The sequence below is a fragment of the Chiloscyllium plagiosum genome, chromosome 20 (genome assembly GCF_004010195.1).
Source record: "Chiloscyllium plagiosum isolate BGI_BamShark_2017 chromosome 20, ASM401019v2, whole genome shotgun sequence".
Taxonomy (NCBI): Eukaryota; Metazoa; Chordata; class Chondrichthyes; order Orectolobiformes; family Hemiscylliidae; genus Chiloscyllium; species Chiloscyllium plagiosum.
Window position 1 is genome coordinate 59,536,645 of NC_057729.1, and position 15,112 is coordinate 59,551,756.

General features: G+C 40.7%; 1 protein-coding gene across 19 annotated transcripts in view; it reads right to left on the reverse strand.

Moving 5' to 3' along the window:
* The window catches only part of ralgapb (Ral GTPase activating protein non-catalytic subunit beta), a 141,450-nt gene that overhangs the window by 16,425 nt on the left and 109,913 nt on the right, over positions 1-15,112 (reverse strand). For 11 of the 19 annotated variants that reach the window (XM_043710953.1, XM_043710952.1, XM_043710950.1 and 8 more), the window contains 6 exons: positions 13,227-13,436; positions 9,767-9,925; positions 5,133-5,298; positions 4,338-4,412; positions 3,050-3,172; positions 438-574 (listed from right to left, as the gene is read on the reverse strand). In XM_043710953.1, the coding sequence (XP_043566888.1) occupies positions 438-574; positions 3,050-3,172; positions 4,338-4,412; positions 5,133-5,298; positions 9,767-9,925; positions 13,227-13,436 (870 nt within the window). The remainder of the gene's footprint in view (positions 1-437; positions 575-3,049; positions 3,173-4,337; positions 4,413-5,132; positions 5,299-9,766; positions 9,926-13,226; positions 13,437-15,112) is intronic. The other 8 variants (XM_043710961.1, XM_043710960.1, XM_043710955.1 and 5 more) reach the window with 1 other exon arrangement.

Here is a 15,112-nt window from a genome sequence, read left to right on the forward strand (position 1 = left end):
GAAAAGGTGGCAGGAAGTTTGCACTAATAGATCTTACAAACATCTAGGAGTTAAATGGCCAATTTTCAGTGGCCTTAATTTAGGAATAAATATTAGCCAGGTTACATAGAGAAGTCTCTTATGAACAGCATTGTAAAATCATTAATCTTAAAATTAGAAGGAAGGAATCACACATTTCAGTCTAACATCTCACCTGAATAATGCCATAACATACAGCATTTCTTAATTAGGAAAGTGGAGATAAATAAGATGAATGATCAAGAAGCCCTGCTAACATTTATTTGTTTTTGGTGGTGGTGGTGGGTGAGAGAGAAGAGATTGGGATGGATGTTCATACGAGTACACACCCTTACACATTTAAATACAAATCTGAAACCATCTTCTCAATTACTCTAAGAATAAACATGCAACCTGGTGTTATATTGAGGGAACCTTACCCTTTGTGAGTTGCTAAGGTTTTCAGAATGGTTTGGGAAGAGCTCCAAGGTTAATGGGGTTTGTTTCAGGAGGCTTGGCAATAAGTCCATCTGTGTCTCTGCTTCTTGGAATGTGAGACCACTTTCTGAGGAGTCAGCTACAAATGTAATAAAAAGAAATGAATGTTCTTCTGCAAAACTGAAGGACTGGAAATTATGGATTCAAATGATTGCACTATGATAACCAGTGCCCTGATATTAATTTACAAATTAAAGATTGTGTTAAATAAACATTTAACAATTACATGAATATTTAACTTGAATTCCAAATGAAATGCATTGCTTTCCAGGGAGCATCTTGATCCAAACCATTTCTAAAACAATTCTGTATCTCAACAGAGGTTTACTTCAATTGAGAGGATTTGCCTTTACAAATAATGGAGCTTCACGGAGTCCCCTAATAGTTAAGAATGAGCACCTGATTCTTACAAACCACAGATAGTGCAGACTCAATCGCTGTGGCTGTGCAGTTAGGCATTCTACACCTGGGAAGCAGTAGGAACTTTAGACCTCCAGTGAATTGAAAAGAAGTGGAAAGGAAACAAAAACCAGTTTGGGTTCCTGCTACTGACTATAACCAGTGCCCCTACTGGAAATGTGCAGATGAACCATGCCTCATATGAAAAATATCCTGTTTCGCAGGTGGGAAGGGAAAAAAATACATAGCAAAGTTATGGATATTTAGCTTTTCTGAAAAAAAACACATTAGAGTGCAATTAAAGATGTTGAGAAGTCATCTTATTCTAATCAATTAAAATTGAAACTGAGATCTCGATCATTTATCTACAAATCAGGAAAAGCAAGGGCTCCGTCACGGCAAACCAACTTCCAGTCCAAAAAATATTCATTAATCATTACTGTTTCCAATCTCTCAGGCAATTCTGTATCGATGTTGCTACTGTCCCTTTTATTCCGTGAGCTATAACTCCCTTCACATGTCTGTTGTGTGGCATTATATTAAAAGCCTTTTGGGTGTCCTTGTGCATGACATCAACAGATTGACCTTCATCATCCCACTGCCTTTTCAAAAAACTCCAGTAAATTAGTTGAATACAGTTTACCCTCAACAAACCCATGGCTGACTCTTCTGCATCAATCAACATTTTTTCATATGACTATTAATTCTGTCCTGGATAACTGTTCATAGGAGCTTCCCCACCACTGAAGTTAAACTGAGTGCTCTGTAATTTCCAGATCAATCTTTACAAACTTTTTTTAAAAAAGGGTGTAATGTTTTAAATCTCCAATCTTTTGCCATCACCCAAGACCAGGGTGAAGACAAAAATAACTGCTTAGTGCCCCTGCAATTTCTACTCCTTGGATACATCTCATCAGGTCCTGTCTCCTTATCAACACTGAAATTTGATAGCTTGTCCAATACCACTTCCTTATTAATTCTCAATGTTTCCAGCGATAGAGCCTCCTCCTCAGTCATCATGGTCTGGATAGCATTTGCGTTATAAGTAAAGGCAGATGTAAGGTTTTTGTTTAACATCTCAGCCATGTTTCTTGCCTCCAATTCTAAATGTCCTTTTGGTCCTGACTCCTCCTTTCACCATCTTTTACTATAGAGGTACCTCTATTATTCGGCATTTGATTATCTAACTATTGTATTATTCAGCAAGGTCCCTTACAATTCACTGTAAGGTCCCAGTGCTTGGCTAAACTATGTTATCCAGCATTCGATTATCCAGAATTTGATTCAACGAATGAAATACTCCCTGCCTGTGTCCTTCGGATAATCGATGTTCCTCTGTACTTGTGTTTATTGTGTACCTTGGGATTTCCTTTTGTGTTAGCGGCCAGTGTTTTTTTCATAATCCCTCTTTGCTTGTCTTATTTGATTTTTCACCTCTTTTCTGAATCTTGTGCATTAGCTTGTTTCTTAATTTTATTTATTTCTTGACACCTTTCATTAATACTTTTCTTTTAACTTAATTTCTATCTCCTTGGTCATGTAGGGAATTCTGGATTTGTTTATCTTTCCTTTGCCTTTTGCTGAAATATAACAACTGTGTCCAAACCATCTCCAGTTTGAAGTAGCCTGTTGTTCAGCTCCTGTCTTTCCTGCCAACCTGTGGTTCCAGTCTCTCTGGCCCAACTCCGCGCTTGCCCTAATGAAGTCAGCGCTCCACCAATTCATTCTTCCTTCTTTGGTTTAATCAAAACCATTTCAAAACCTTACAATACAATGATCTCTGTCCCCGATCCCACCTTTCTCCATCAGCTGAAATTGTGGTAGCATCAACAATATAAGGGCTGCCAATAAAAGCAAAATATTATGATGCTGGAATGAGAGCTAGCTACCTGATGAAGGAGCAGTGCTCTGAAAGCTTGTACTTCCAAATAAACTTGTTGGACTATACCTGGTGTTGTGTGAGTTTTAACTTAATTAATCTGGACGTATAACTGAAAACAGAAATCTCTGTGGAAGCACACTGCATATTGCAAGATTTCTTTGCTATGGCTAACAGAGATACTATACGAGAAAGGATAAAGCAGTTTGATAAGAGAGCAAACTAAACACACAGTTGTGTTAGGATGAGAAAGGGTTTTCCCGATTTGTGACTTACTGGATGACTCCATGAAAGAGGGAACGACAAAGGCAATTTCAGTCAAGGCATCAGCATAATACAGTGCTTTCTTCTCTCCATTAAAAATACCTCCTCCAGTGTCTGCTGGTGCCACTGTTTCCTCTGCAAGTAAAAGAATGAAAAAGGTCAGGAGGATCACAGAAGACCTGCTCAAAATAACCGGTATGGCTAAACTAGTATTTCAGGAACAGGAGTATAGCATGTAGCTCATCAAGCCTATTCGAGATCACAACTGATCTGTAACTTAACTCCACATATCCACTTTGAAAAACAAACTTTGCTTAACCCACACAGACCTACTAACCCAAATGCCCAAACGTTTTGTCCACAGGACAGCTTGGGTCCTTTGAGGAAAAAGAATTGCTTTTAGGTTTCAGTGAAGCTATTTTCCAATGGACCCAAATGAAATATAATGGGCCCAAAAATATCCTTTACCTAAAAAACAGCTAGTCCTGAGGTTTTCAGATGAAGGTTTCTGACCTGTAAAGGCTGAACTTGTATTCTCCCTTTAGGAGATTATGGGATGATTCAATTGAGGTATTTAAGCAGATGAGCATGTTTCTCCATCTACACCTTCAAAGAGTATTTCAGCTGTTGACGAATCCATATCAAGGGAGTATAACATTACAACCGAAAGTAGGCCCTTCACAGGTAATGTTGGGAAGCACTTCTTCATACAAATGGTAGTGAAAAACTGGAACTCACTACACCAAAAACGGTGGGAACCAAATTAAAATTTATCAATAGGTCCGGCAGTTTCTGCAGATAGAAAAGGTTCAACGCTTTGGGTCCAGAACTGCCAGTTCTGAGGAAGGGTCACTGGACGCTAAAAATGTGAAAGGAGAAAGTGAGGTCTGCGGATGCTGGAGATCAGAGCTGAAAATGTGTTGCTGGAAAAGCGCAGCAGGTCAGGCAGCATCCAGGGAACAGGAGAATCGACGTTTCGGGCATTCCTGAAGAAGGGCTTATGCCCGAAACGTCGATTCTCCTGTTCCCTGGATGCTGCCTGACCTGCTGCGCTTTTCCAGCAACACATTTTCAGCTAAAAATGTTAACACTGCTTTCTCTCCACAGATGCTGCCAGCTCTGCTGAGGTTTTCCAGCAATTTCTGCTTTTGTTTCTGATTTCCAGCATCTGCAGTCCTGTAGTTTTAAAAATATTTATCAATCTCAGTTTTGAGATGTTTATTAGGTAAGCATAATAAGGCTTACAGAACTAAGAATGATCAGTGGAATTAAGATACAGATCAGTTACAAGTTTACTGACCAGTTTGAGGGGCTGCAAGGCCTCCTATTTCCATTCTCAGTGGGTGAAAGGAGAATCCGGAATAACTTGGAATGACTGAACATGTAAAAGAAACATTAAAAAGTATTCAGAAATGAGAAGGGAAAAAGGTCTAAATGGAGACCCGTTAGGAGTCAGTAGGAGGACTGCAGAATGAATGGCCTACAGTTGCAAATAGCAAAACAAATCTAGTTATTGATCCCAACATTCTTTGCAGAACTGCCTTTCACAAAATACAATCTACATTTCAAAACGGTTCCTCGTAATTGAAAACCTTTGGAATACTTTTTGAAGTATATTAATTGTTTTCTTTATTCATTCACGGGATGAGGGCGTCGCTGGCTGGGCAGCATTTATCGCCCATCCCTAACTGCCCAGAGGAAAGGTAGGAGTCATACGCAGGTCAGACCAGGTAAGGATGGCTGTCTCCTTCCCTAAAATGACATTAGTGAACTGGATGGGTTTTTCCCCCAATAATCGGCAATGGATTCGTGGTCTCATTAGATTCTTAATTCCAGATGTTTATTGAATTCAAATTTTACCATCTGTCATGATTGGATTCGAACCCAGGTCTCCAGATGTTATCTAGGTTTCTGGATTAACAGTCCAGCGGTAATCCCACCAGGTCATCACCTCCCCATTAATATGGTATGTGGTCATATGGAACAAAATTAGCTTTTACAGGTGTTCACTGACAAATGGTAATTTCCAGATTTCAATATTTATATTGTTAGATTTCCCGAAATTGCGGATATTTTTGTCATCTTGGCAACATACCTTGTTCTTTCCCCTCACTGCCATTGCATGCATTAATTAGCCAGCTGGTTGACACGTGTCCTGTCCAGCCTGGGTGCTTTCCAACATCCACTGGCCATCCCAACGAAAGGAGAAATTCCAAGAAATTAGACTGCACATTATTGGAGGATTCCACGTTCTTCAGAATCTGAAAAGCAATTCGAAAGTGTTAAAGATGGGGGTGAGGAGGAATTTCTTTTCTGGGGGTCATGAATTTTTGGAATTTTCTGCTTGAGAGATGTGCGGTGACGGAGTCATTGAATATATGCAAGGCTGAGATGGGTAGAATTTTAAACAAAAGTGTGTCAAGATTTATTAGAAACTGGTAAGAACATAGAGTTGAGGCCAAGAACAGATCAGCCATAATCCTAGTGAATCCGGGAACAGGCTCAAGGGGCTCAATGGCTTCCTTCTATTCCAAATTCTCATGCTTATATTCTTATTCAAGTTGAAGTGATTTCCATTTCATTGCAATAATTTTTAAGATCAAATTTCAACATTTTACTGTGCTCATTCATGGTAGATGGAATACAAGGTTAAGATCATCAAATGGCACATATGACTTAGCTCCCATGACACACTCATCTAAGTTGCTTCGTTATACATGTTTAATATGTTAAGAAGGTTCAGAGTTTAAGTATATTCATCAGTCTGGTTACTGGCTGAAGAGATTTGCTGAAATGCACAGTTATATTTCAAACATGACTTCTACAAGTTTTACAAAGTTCAATGTGGTTTCATTCTGTGCTATTTCATTTTCAGCAAGGACAGTTTACCAGCCTACATTAGTATTTTCATATGCACCAATCTTTGTGTATAAATATCTTTATAGGACAATTGCCAGTTAGTTGTAGTTTGGGTGCATGGTAAATTGTATGTTAAAGAAAGAAATTGGTAACTGTGAACTTAAAATCACAAACTGGCTACTCATCTCAATACAATGAATCACTATTTGTAATTTACAAAAATGTTTTCATGCTGAACAAGTCAAAGAGCAAAGGTAGCCACATCAACTAGATTAATCAGATATTTCAAGACTCAACTGCTCTGCCTAAAAACTAATTCCAGCCAGGAGCTGAAAATGATCCTTTTAGCCTAATTTGGGAAATTTGTCACAAACAGCCCTGCTGAATAAGAACAAGAATGCTCACCACAATTTTTAGTTTACAAGGCATTACTGTAAATGAATCAGACAGATAAATCGTTGGTGAGTTTTGAGAAGATTTGTAGCTCAGGTTGAGGTTCTGGATGTAGTTTTGCTTGCTGAGCTGGAAGATTCTGTTTCAGACATATCACCACCATACTAGGTAACAGCATCAGTGAGCCTCCGGATGAAGCACTGGTGGTATGGACCAGTACTTATTTATATGTTTAGGTTTCCTTGGGTTGGTGACATCATTTCCTGGGGTGATGTCATTTACTGTTCTTTTTCTCAGTGTGGTAAATGGGATCCAAGTCAGTGTATTGGTTGATAGAGTTCCAGGTGGAATGCCATGCTTCTAAGAAATGTGTGTCTTTCTATTTGGCTTGTCCAAGGTGGCTGTGTTGTCCCAGTCGAAGTGGTGTCCTTCCTCATCCGTATGTAAAGTTACCAGTGAGAGTGGGTCATGTCGTTTTGTGGCTAGGTGCTATTCATGTATCCTGGTGGCAAGTTTTCTGCCTGTTTGTCCAACGTAGTGCTTGTTACAGTCCTTGATTAGAGTGGTGCTGGAAAAGCACAGCAGTTCAGGCAGCATCCGCGGAGCAGTTTCCAGCATCTGCAGTCATTGTTTTTACCTTGTTACAGTTCTTGCAAGGTATTTTGGAAATGACATTAGTTTTGCTTATTGTCTGTAAAGGGTCTTTCAAGTTCATTAGCTGCTGTTTTAGTGTGTTGGTGGGTTTATGTCAAGGGGTCTGAGTAGTCTGGCAGTCATTTCCGAGATGTCTTTGATGTAACAGAGAGTGGCGAGGGTTTCTGGACGTGTTTTGTTTGCTTGTTTGGGTTTGTTGCTCAGAAACCGGCAGACTGTGTTCGTTGGGTACCCATTCTTTTTGAATACACTGTATAGGTGATTTTCCTCTGCTCTTCATAGTTCTCTGTGCTGCAGTGTGTGGTGGCTCGTTGAAATAATGTTCTGATGCAGCTTAGTTTGCGGATGTTGGGATGATCGCTTCTGGAGTTCAATATTTGGTCCGTATGTGTTGTTTTCCTGTAGACGCTGGTTTGAAGTTCCCCATTGGCTGTTCGCTCTACTGTGACATCTAGGAATGGCAGTTTGTTGTTGTTTTCCTTCTCTTTAGTGAATTTTATGCCAGTAAGTGTATTAGTGATAAGTCTTGAAGGTCTTCTCTGATTTGTTTTGTTTAGTGATGACAAAGGTGTCATCCACGTAGTGGACCCAAAGTTTGGGTTGGATGGTTGGCAGAGCTGTTTGTTCAAGTCTCTGCATTACTGCCTCTGCTAAGAACCCTGATATCAGAGACCCCATGGGCGTTCCATTGGTTTGTCTCCAGGTTTTGTTGCTGAAGGTGAAGTGGGTGGTAAGGCATAGGTCCACTAGCTTGACGATACTGTCCTTGCTGAAGAAGTTGGTGGTGTTTGGTATATGTGTCTTTGGGTCTTCTAATAGTGTAGTTATTGTTTCCTTGGCCAGGTTAATGTTGATGGATGTAATCAGGGCTGTTACATCAAAGGAGACCATTATTTCATCCTCTTCTATCTTGGTATCTTTGATGGTCTTCAGGAATTCTTGGGTGGAGTGGATGTGGCGTGGTCTTCTACTAAGTGTTTTAGTTTTTGGTGTAGCTCCTTGGCTAATCTCTAAGTTGGTGTTCCACATAGTGAGACTACTGGTCTGAGGGGTGTTTCTGGTTTGTGAATTTTGGGTAATCCAAAGAAGTGTGATATGTTGGATCTGTCTGGTTTCATTTTTTGGAAGTTGGTCTTGTTTATTTCTCCAGATTTCTGAAGTTATTTGAGTAGGGTTGTGATTCGGTTGTCGAGTTCTAGGGTCGGATCTATCACCACTTGTTGGTAAGTGCTGGTATCTGTAAGTAGTGCATTCACTTTTTCAATGTAGTCTCTTTGATTTAAAATGACTATCAAGTGTCCTTTGTATGCAGGTAAGATAACAATGTCTTTATTTTTCTTTTGTCCTTATAGTGCTTTCCTTTCTTGTGTATTGAGTGTGTTTCTTTCCTTTTCCCTGCTTAATGTTGGTGCAACTGTTTGTCTGATAGTTTGCTGGGTTTCTTCTGCAAGTTCATTGTCTTTCAGTGCTGTTTCTAATGCTGCTAAGAAGTCTTTCTTGACCGCACCCCGGAAGTTGTAATTTAATCTTCTTACTAAGACGGTGTATTCAGTGTCTGTTCAGGGTCGGTCAGATAAGTTTTTTATCCATGCTTCTGTGTTGTCTGTTTTGTTATTTTGTCTAAGTTTGTCTAGTTTGTTCTGCAGATCTAGTTTTTTTTTTCATTTTCTGTGTCGCTGTCTAATGTCTATGGCTTGTTGTACTGTTCCTGTCCATTCATGGTCTGTTGCATTAGCGAATAAAGTTTTTTGGTGGGAAATTTCCCGGCCAGAGACACGCGAGAGAATTCCTAGAAGCATGGCATTCCAACCGGAACTCTTATCAACAAACACACGGACTTGGATCCCATTTACCACTCCCTGAGAAAAAAAGAACAGGGAATGACATCACCACAGGAAATGGCATCACCAACCGAAGGAAACCTAAACATAAATAAAAAGTGGGCCATACCACCAGTGCTTCATCCGGAGGGTCACTGATGATATTACCTAGTATGGTGATGAAATGTCTGAAACCAAACCTTCCAGCTTAGCGAGTAAACCTACATCCAGGTAAACCATTCGCCTCAGCTCTTAAACATTAGCCACATCCTTCAGCCTCAGGATTGTTTTGCCTGCACTCTTTCTTCAACAATTTCTGCCACCCCCAACATGAGCCATGACTTCTCCTGTTTCACTGAAAGATTAGGCAGCCGCACACCTATTACAAACAGAATTGCAAGCAAGAACTGCAGGTTTTTAAAAGGGTGGCTGAACAGGAATTTCACACCAATTCTGGAGTCAGAATGGAGACCAAGTAGCCACTGCTGCATGCTCATATAGAATACAGGCAGTTCGTCTGTACAAGTAGTAGTAACGGATATAGCCATACATTTTAGGCAAGGATTTAATCTCAATGCCAACAAACTATTTCGGTTTCCACTTCTCTAATTGGATATAGTGGCATAGTGGTAGTATCACTGGACTAGTAATCCAGAGGCTATTTGGGTTCAAGGGTAGTTTGTGGAATTTGAATTCAATTAATAAATCTGGAATTGAAAGTTAGTCTCCATAATGGTTACCATGATATTATCAATTGTTGTAAAAACCCAGCTTTAAGGAAGTTCTTTAGGGAAAATAAATCTGCTGTCCTTACCTAGGCTGGCCTTCTTATGACTTTACATCCACAATAATGTGGCTCTCTCTTAATTGCCCACTGAAACAACCACCGAGTTCAAGAACAGTTAGGGACAAGCAATGAAGATTCCATAGAAGAATATATATTAAATAAACAGTGAAATTATTATCTTTATTCAGTATGCAAATTGGTAATAATGGTCCTTACCTCCTGGCTAGTTTTCTGACCAGGTTTCATATAAAATATGAAGACAGTTTCAAAAGGTCTGGTGGGCAGCAAGTCCAAGTAGCCGATGTCATCAAAGAATCCAGCAAGAGTAGAGTCCAGTGCAATAAGATTAGGAGGACGGCAGCTATTACCTGGCTCCTAGGAAAATGTTCAAACACAACTATAAATGACTATTATTACACCAGAATAACAAATGATGCTTAGGATGGTTAGTGGAGAGTGGAGTGTACCAGTCATCTTGGGGTAATGAGTGACCATCCTTTACTTTAATTCATTCATAAGGAAGTGAGTGTCAGTGGGAAGGATAATGTTTATGGGCCATCCCCAATTGTCCTCAAGGTGGTTGTGGTAGTAAACAGCTGCAGTCCAAATGGGGAAGCTATACCCATGGACTTTCAGGAACCAGCAAAATATACAACTGAATTTGAAATTAAAACTTATCATTTTAACAAAATTATATCACAACAAAGTGCCAGCAGATAGGAAAACTATTGAGATTACACCAGACCTAAGGATATCAGTTATATAGATAACACTGTATACTTCACCACCTGCAAGAATCCTTGGGACGTGACCCTAAAAACACATAACAGATGCCCAAGGAACTGGAAATTTAGCCTTGAAACGGTCAACTATTGGTGAGGAAAGAACAAGGGAAGAGTGTCACTTTCAGCCAATGATTTTTGGTGATCCTTTGGAAGGTTACCAGTAAGTTCAAAGAAAAATGCAAATTAAAATTCCTCTGGTACCACAACAGAATTACGGAGCTGAAACTTTGTACACTGCAAATGTGGGAATTTCATCTACTGGGATGGTTACATGGTCCAGAAACTGAACTGGAATAGCGAGTAATACACTGTAGCTACAAGGGCAGGTCAGAGGCAGGGAATTAGGCAGCATGTCACTCACACTGACTCCCCAAAACTTCACCGTCTACAAAGCACAACACTGAAGTGTGATGGAATACTCCCCATTTGCCTGAATGAGTACAGATCCAGAAACATACAAAAAAAAGCTCAACCATCCAGGAAACAGCCACCCACTTGAAAGACCTAATTCACCACCTTAGACATTCACAGCCTTAAGCACTGATGCACAAGCTATTCCACTATATTATAATTATGGTTCTTTCAGTTTCTCTAGGTCAAAAATCAGGAACTCCCTTCCTAACAGCACTATGTGCATACATGGACAATAGCGGTGAAGCTGAAAGGGTTTAGAAAAGATTTACAAGGATGTTGCCAGGGTTGGAGGGATTGAGCTATAGGGAGATGCTGAATAGGCTGGGGCTGTTTTCCCTGGAGCGTAGGAGGCTAAGGGGTGACCTGAACAATGTTTAGAAAATCATGAGGGGCAGGATAGGGTAAATAGCCAAGGTGGAGAAAGTGAGGTCTGCAGATGCTGGAGATCAGAGCTGAAAAATGTGTTGCTGGAAAAGTGCAGCAGGTCAGGCAACATCCAAGGAGCAGGAGAATCGACATTTCGGGCATAAGCCTGAAGAAGGGCTTATGCCCGAAACGTCGATTCTCCAGCTCCTAGGATGCTGCCTGACCTGCTGCGCTTTTCCAGCAAAACATTTTTCAGCTCTGAATAGCCAAGGTCTTTAGTTCAGATCAGAGTGGTACTGGAAAAGCACAGCAGGTCAGGCAGCATCCAAGGAGCAGGAAAATCGACGTTTTGGGCAAAAGCTCTTCATCAGGAACAAAACGTCGATTTTCCTGCTCCTCGGATGCTGCCTAACCTGCTGTGCTTTTCCAGCACCACTCTGATCTATAAATTCTGGTTTCCAGTATCTGCAGTCCTCACTTTTGCCTAACTAAGGTCTTTATCCCAGGGTAGGGGAGTTTAAAACTAGGGGACATAGAGTTATGGTGAGAGCAGAAAGATTTTAAAGGGGCCCAGGGGGTCAACATTTTCATGCTGAGGGTAGTGCTTGTATGGAATGAGCTGCCAGAGGAAGTGGTGGAGGCTGGTTTAATTACAGCATTTAAAAGGCATCTGGATGGGTGTATGAATTGGAAGGGTTTAGAGGAATATTGGCCAAATGTTGGCAAATGGGACTAGATTAATTTAGGATATCTGGTCGGCATGGTTGCATTGGACCAAAAGGGTCTGTTTACATGCTTTATATCTCTATGACTATAACATAATTAAATTAGCTGATAGCAGCTTTCGGGAAGAGTTAATGATCCGATGATCAGGTTACTCTGACGTGAGGTACAAAAACAGGCTTTTAAACCAAGTTTAGCTTTTACTTTAAATAATAAGGAATTTGAAACCTCCCAAGTGGTTTGTGAATTTCCCTGATCCATTTTAAGCGAGGAGCCCTAAACTGTCAGCCTTACTCAGCGTGCATTTGCTTTTCCATTCTGATTTTACCTGCTGTTCTGGGCCTTCTCCCAATAGTCAATTCATAGCCTTGTTAATTTAGCGTGGGGGCTTTGGATTCCAGTCTCTGCCACCAGGCCTTGGCCACTCCCTTTCCCTCACTAGCCTCTCCCTCACTGACCCACCCCATGGTTTCTCATACTTTTGCAGATTTGATGTAAATATACAAAATGTGAGCTGAGCAGGTTTCTGACTGCATCTAACATCATCATCTTTACAAACTACCTGGGTAATGGGTCACCATTCACTGTGGTCTCCCTAAAATTGTCTGATTAATTTCAGGACTTGGAGGGGAATCTCTCTCTTAAATTGATCTAAGATTCACTCCTTACCTCTGCTGTTCATTTCTCTCCCCCAGGATGTCACTCAGCTGGTTGGTGGAGGTAGATGGGGGAACACAGTGCACATACATTGCACCATTATAATGTCAAATACAACTAAGTCCAGACTGTACTCAACTTGTTTGTATCTCCTGGTTGCGGCAGTGTGCAAATTCTACCACTTATTTAATTCAAGCTTTTCGGAGACATACTTCTATCAGAATACCAAACCACAGAAGAGATTCAACTCTTACACAGGGCTTGGTAGCAACTAACAAACATATAGCTGGAAACAGACCCTTCAGTCCAACTCGTCCATGCCGACCAAGTTCCCCCCACTGAACTAGTCCCATTTGCCTGCTTTTGGCCCATATCCACATCCAGTACATATTCATTCAAAAATGAGACTAAACTATATCGCCCATGTTTTAACATTGTAAATAGAAAACAAAAATTAAATTTAAAGTTATACATTGTTACAGAATTCAGGGGCATGGCAAAACGTTTGTTGAACAGTCATGCATAAAAGTCCACAGTGGTATAATTAAATTTTTTTTGTTATTGTGAAATTTAGGATGCAGTGTTGATGGTCAAAATCTTGCAACTGAAAACAAATCTAAATCATTCACTCACTCAAATCAGACTGTCTCAATACACGGCTGGAAATAGGAAGAAAGAATAGTAATCAAAAATAGTAAGGTTCCCACAAGATTCATAAAGAAATAGCTTACCTTCAGTGCTTCCAAAGATAGGAAACCAAAGTGTGAAAGGAGAAGGCGAGCAGTCTGGAATTCCTGTGCGGGAGGAGGGGGGATGCATTCAGTCACTGGATCAGGGAATACGGTCTTGGACAGTCTCTCTTCACTGATCTTTTCCAGTGCATTTTCATAGAGAATTTGTTTGGCCATCAATTTCTTCAGCTTCTCATGTTGAACTTCCAGCTGCAGGAGATTTATTAGCGTTATTATAATCATAGCAAAAATGCAAATCAATATTTAACTTCCATCATCTGATTGACATGCCAGAGGCCTAAAAATAGCATATGTTTGATTTGTCATCACCTGAGTCAAGCTCATGAAGTGATCAGTAAACAAACACCAGTCTGAACCAAAATTAACATCATTATGAAAGGCTCTCAAACTCTGATTTGCCTCACCCATTTGATTCACAACTTTTGGGAAGTTCCATATTGGGATGCAATTCCCTGCAGATCATCCATAAGACATAGGAGTGGAAGGCCATTCGGCCTATCAAGTCCACTCCGCCATTCAATCATGGCTGATGAGCATTTCAACACCTCTTACCCGCACTCTCCCCAAATCCCTTAATTCCTTGCGAGATCAAGAATTTGTCAATCTCGGCCTTGAAGACATTTAATGTCCCGGCATCCACTGCGTTCCGTGGCAATGAATTCCACAGGCTCACCACTCTCTGGCTGAAAATATGTCTCCTAATTTTCGTTTTAAATTGACCCCCTCTAATTCTAAGGCTGTGCCCATGGGTCCTTGTATCCCCGCCGAAAGGAAACAACTTCCCAGCGTCCACCCTTTCTAAGCCATGTATTATCTTGTAAGTTTACATTCGATCTCCCCTCAACCTTTTAAACTCTAATGAATACAATCCCAGGATCCTCAGCCGTTCATTGTATGTTAGGCCTACCATTCCAGGGATCATCCATGTGAATCTCCACTGGACACGCTCCAGTGCCAGTACCTCCTTCCTGAGATGTGGGGACCAGAATTGGACACAGTATTCTAAATGGGGCCGAACCAGAGCTTTATAATGTCTCAGTAACACATCGTTGCTTTTACGTTCCAACCATCCCGAGATAAATGACAACATTAGATTCACTTTCTTAATCACGGGCTCAACCTGCAAGTCAACCTTTAGAGAATCCTGGACTAGCATTCCAAGATCTCTTTGCACTTTGGCTTTATGAATTTTCTCACCGTTTAGAAAATAGTCCATGCCTGTATTCTTTTTTCCAAAGTGCAAGACCTCACATTTGCCCACATTGCATTTCATCAGCCATTTTTTGGACCACTCTCCTAAACTGTCTAAATTTTTCTGTAGCCTCCCCACATCCTCAGAACTACCTGCCTGTCCACCTAACTTCATATCATTGGTGAACTTCGCCAGAATGCCCCCTGAGCCTTCAATCCAGATCATTAACATATAAAATGATCAGCTGCGGCCCCAACACTGAACCCTGCGAAACACCACTTGTCACCGGCTGCCATTCTGAAAAAGAACCTTTTATTCCAACTCTCTGCCTCCTGTCAGACAGCCAATCCTCAATCCATGCCATTAGCTCACCTTGAATACCATGGGCCCTCACCTTATTCAGCAGCCTCCATGAGGCACCTTATCAAAGGCCTTTTGGAAGTCTAAGTGGATAATATTCACTGGGTTTCTCTGGTCTAACTTACTTGTTACCTCTTCAAAGAATTCTAACAGGTTTGTCAGGCACGACCTCCCCTTGCTAAATCCATGCTGACTTGTTCTAATCTGACTCTACACTTCCAAGAATTTAGAAGTCTCATCCTTAGCGATGGATTCTAGAATTTTACCTACAACCAAATTACAAGGTTTTCTTGAGAGGAAGAAAAACATAAAT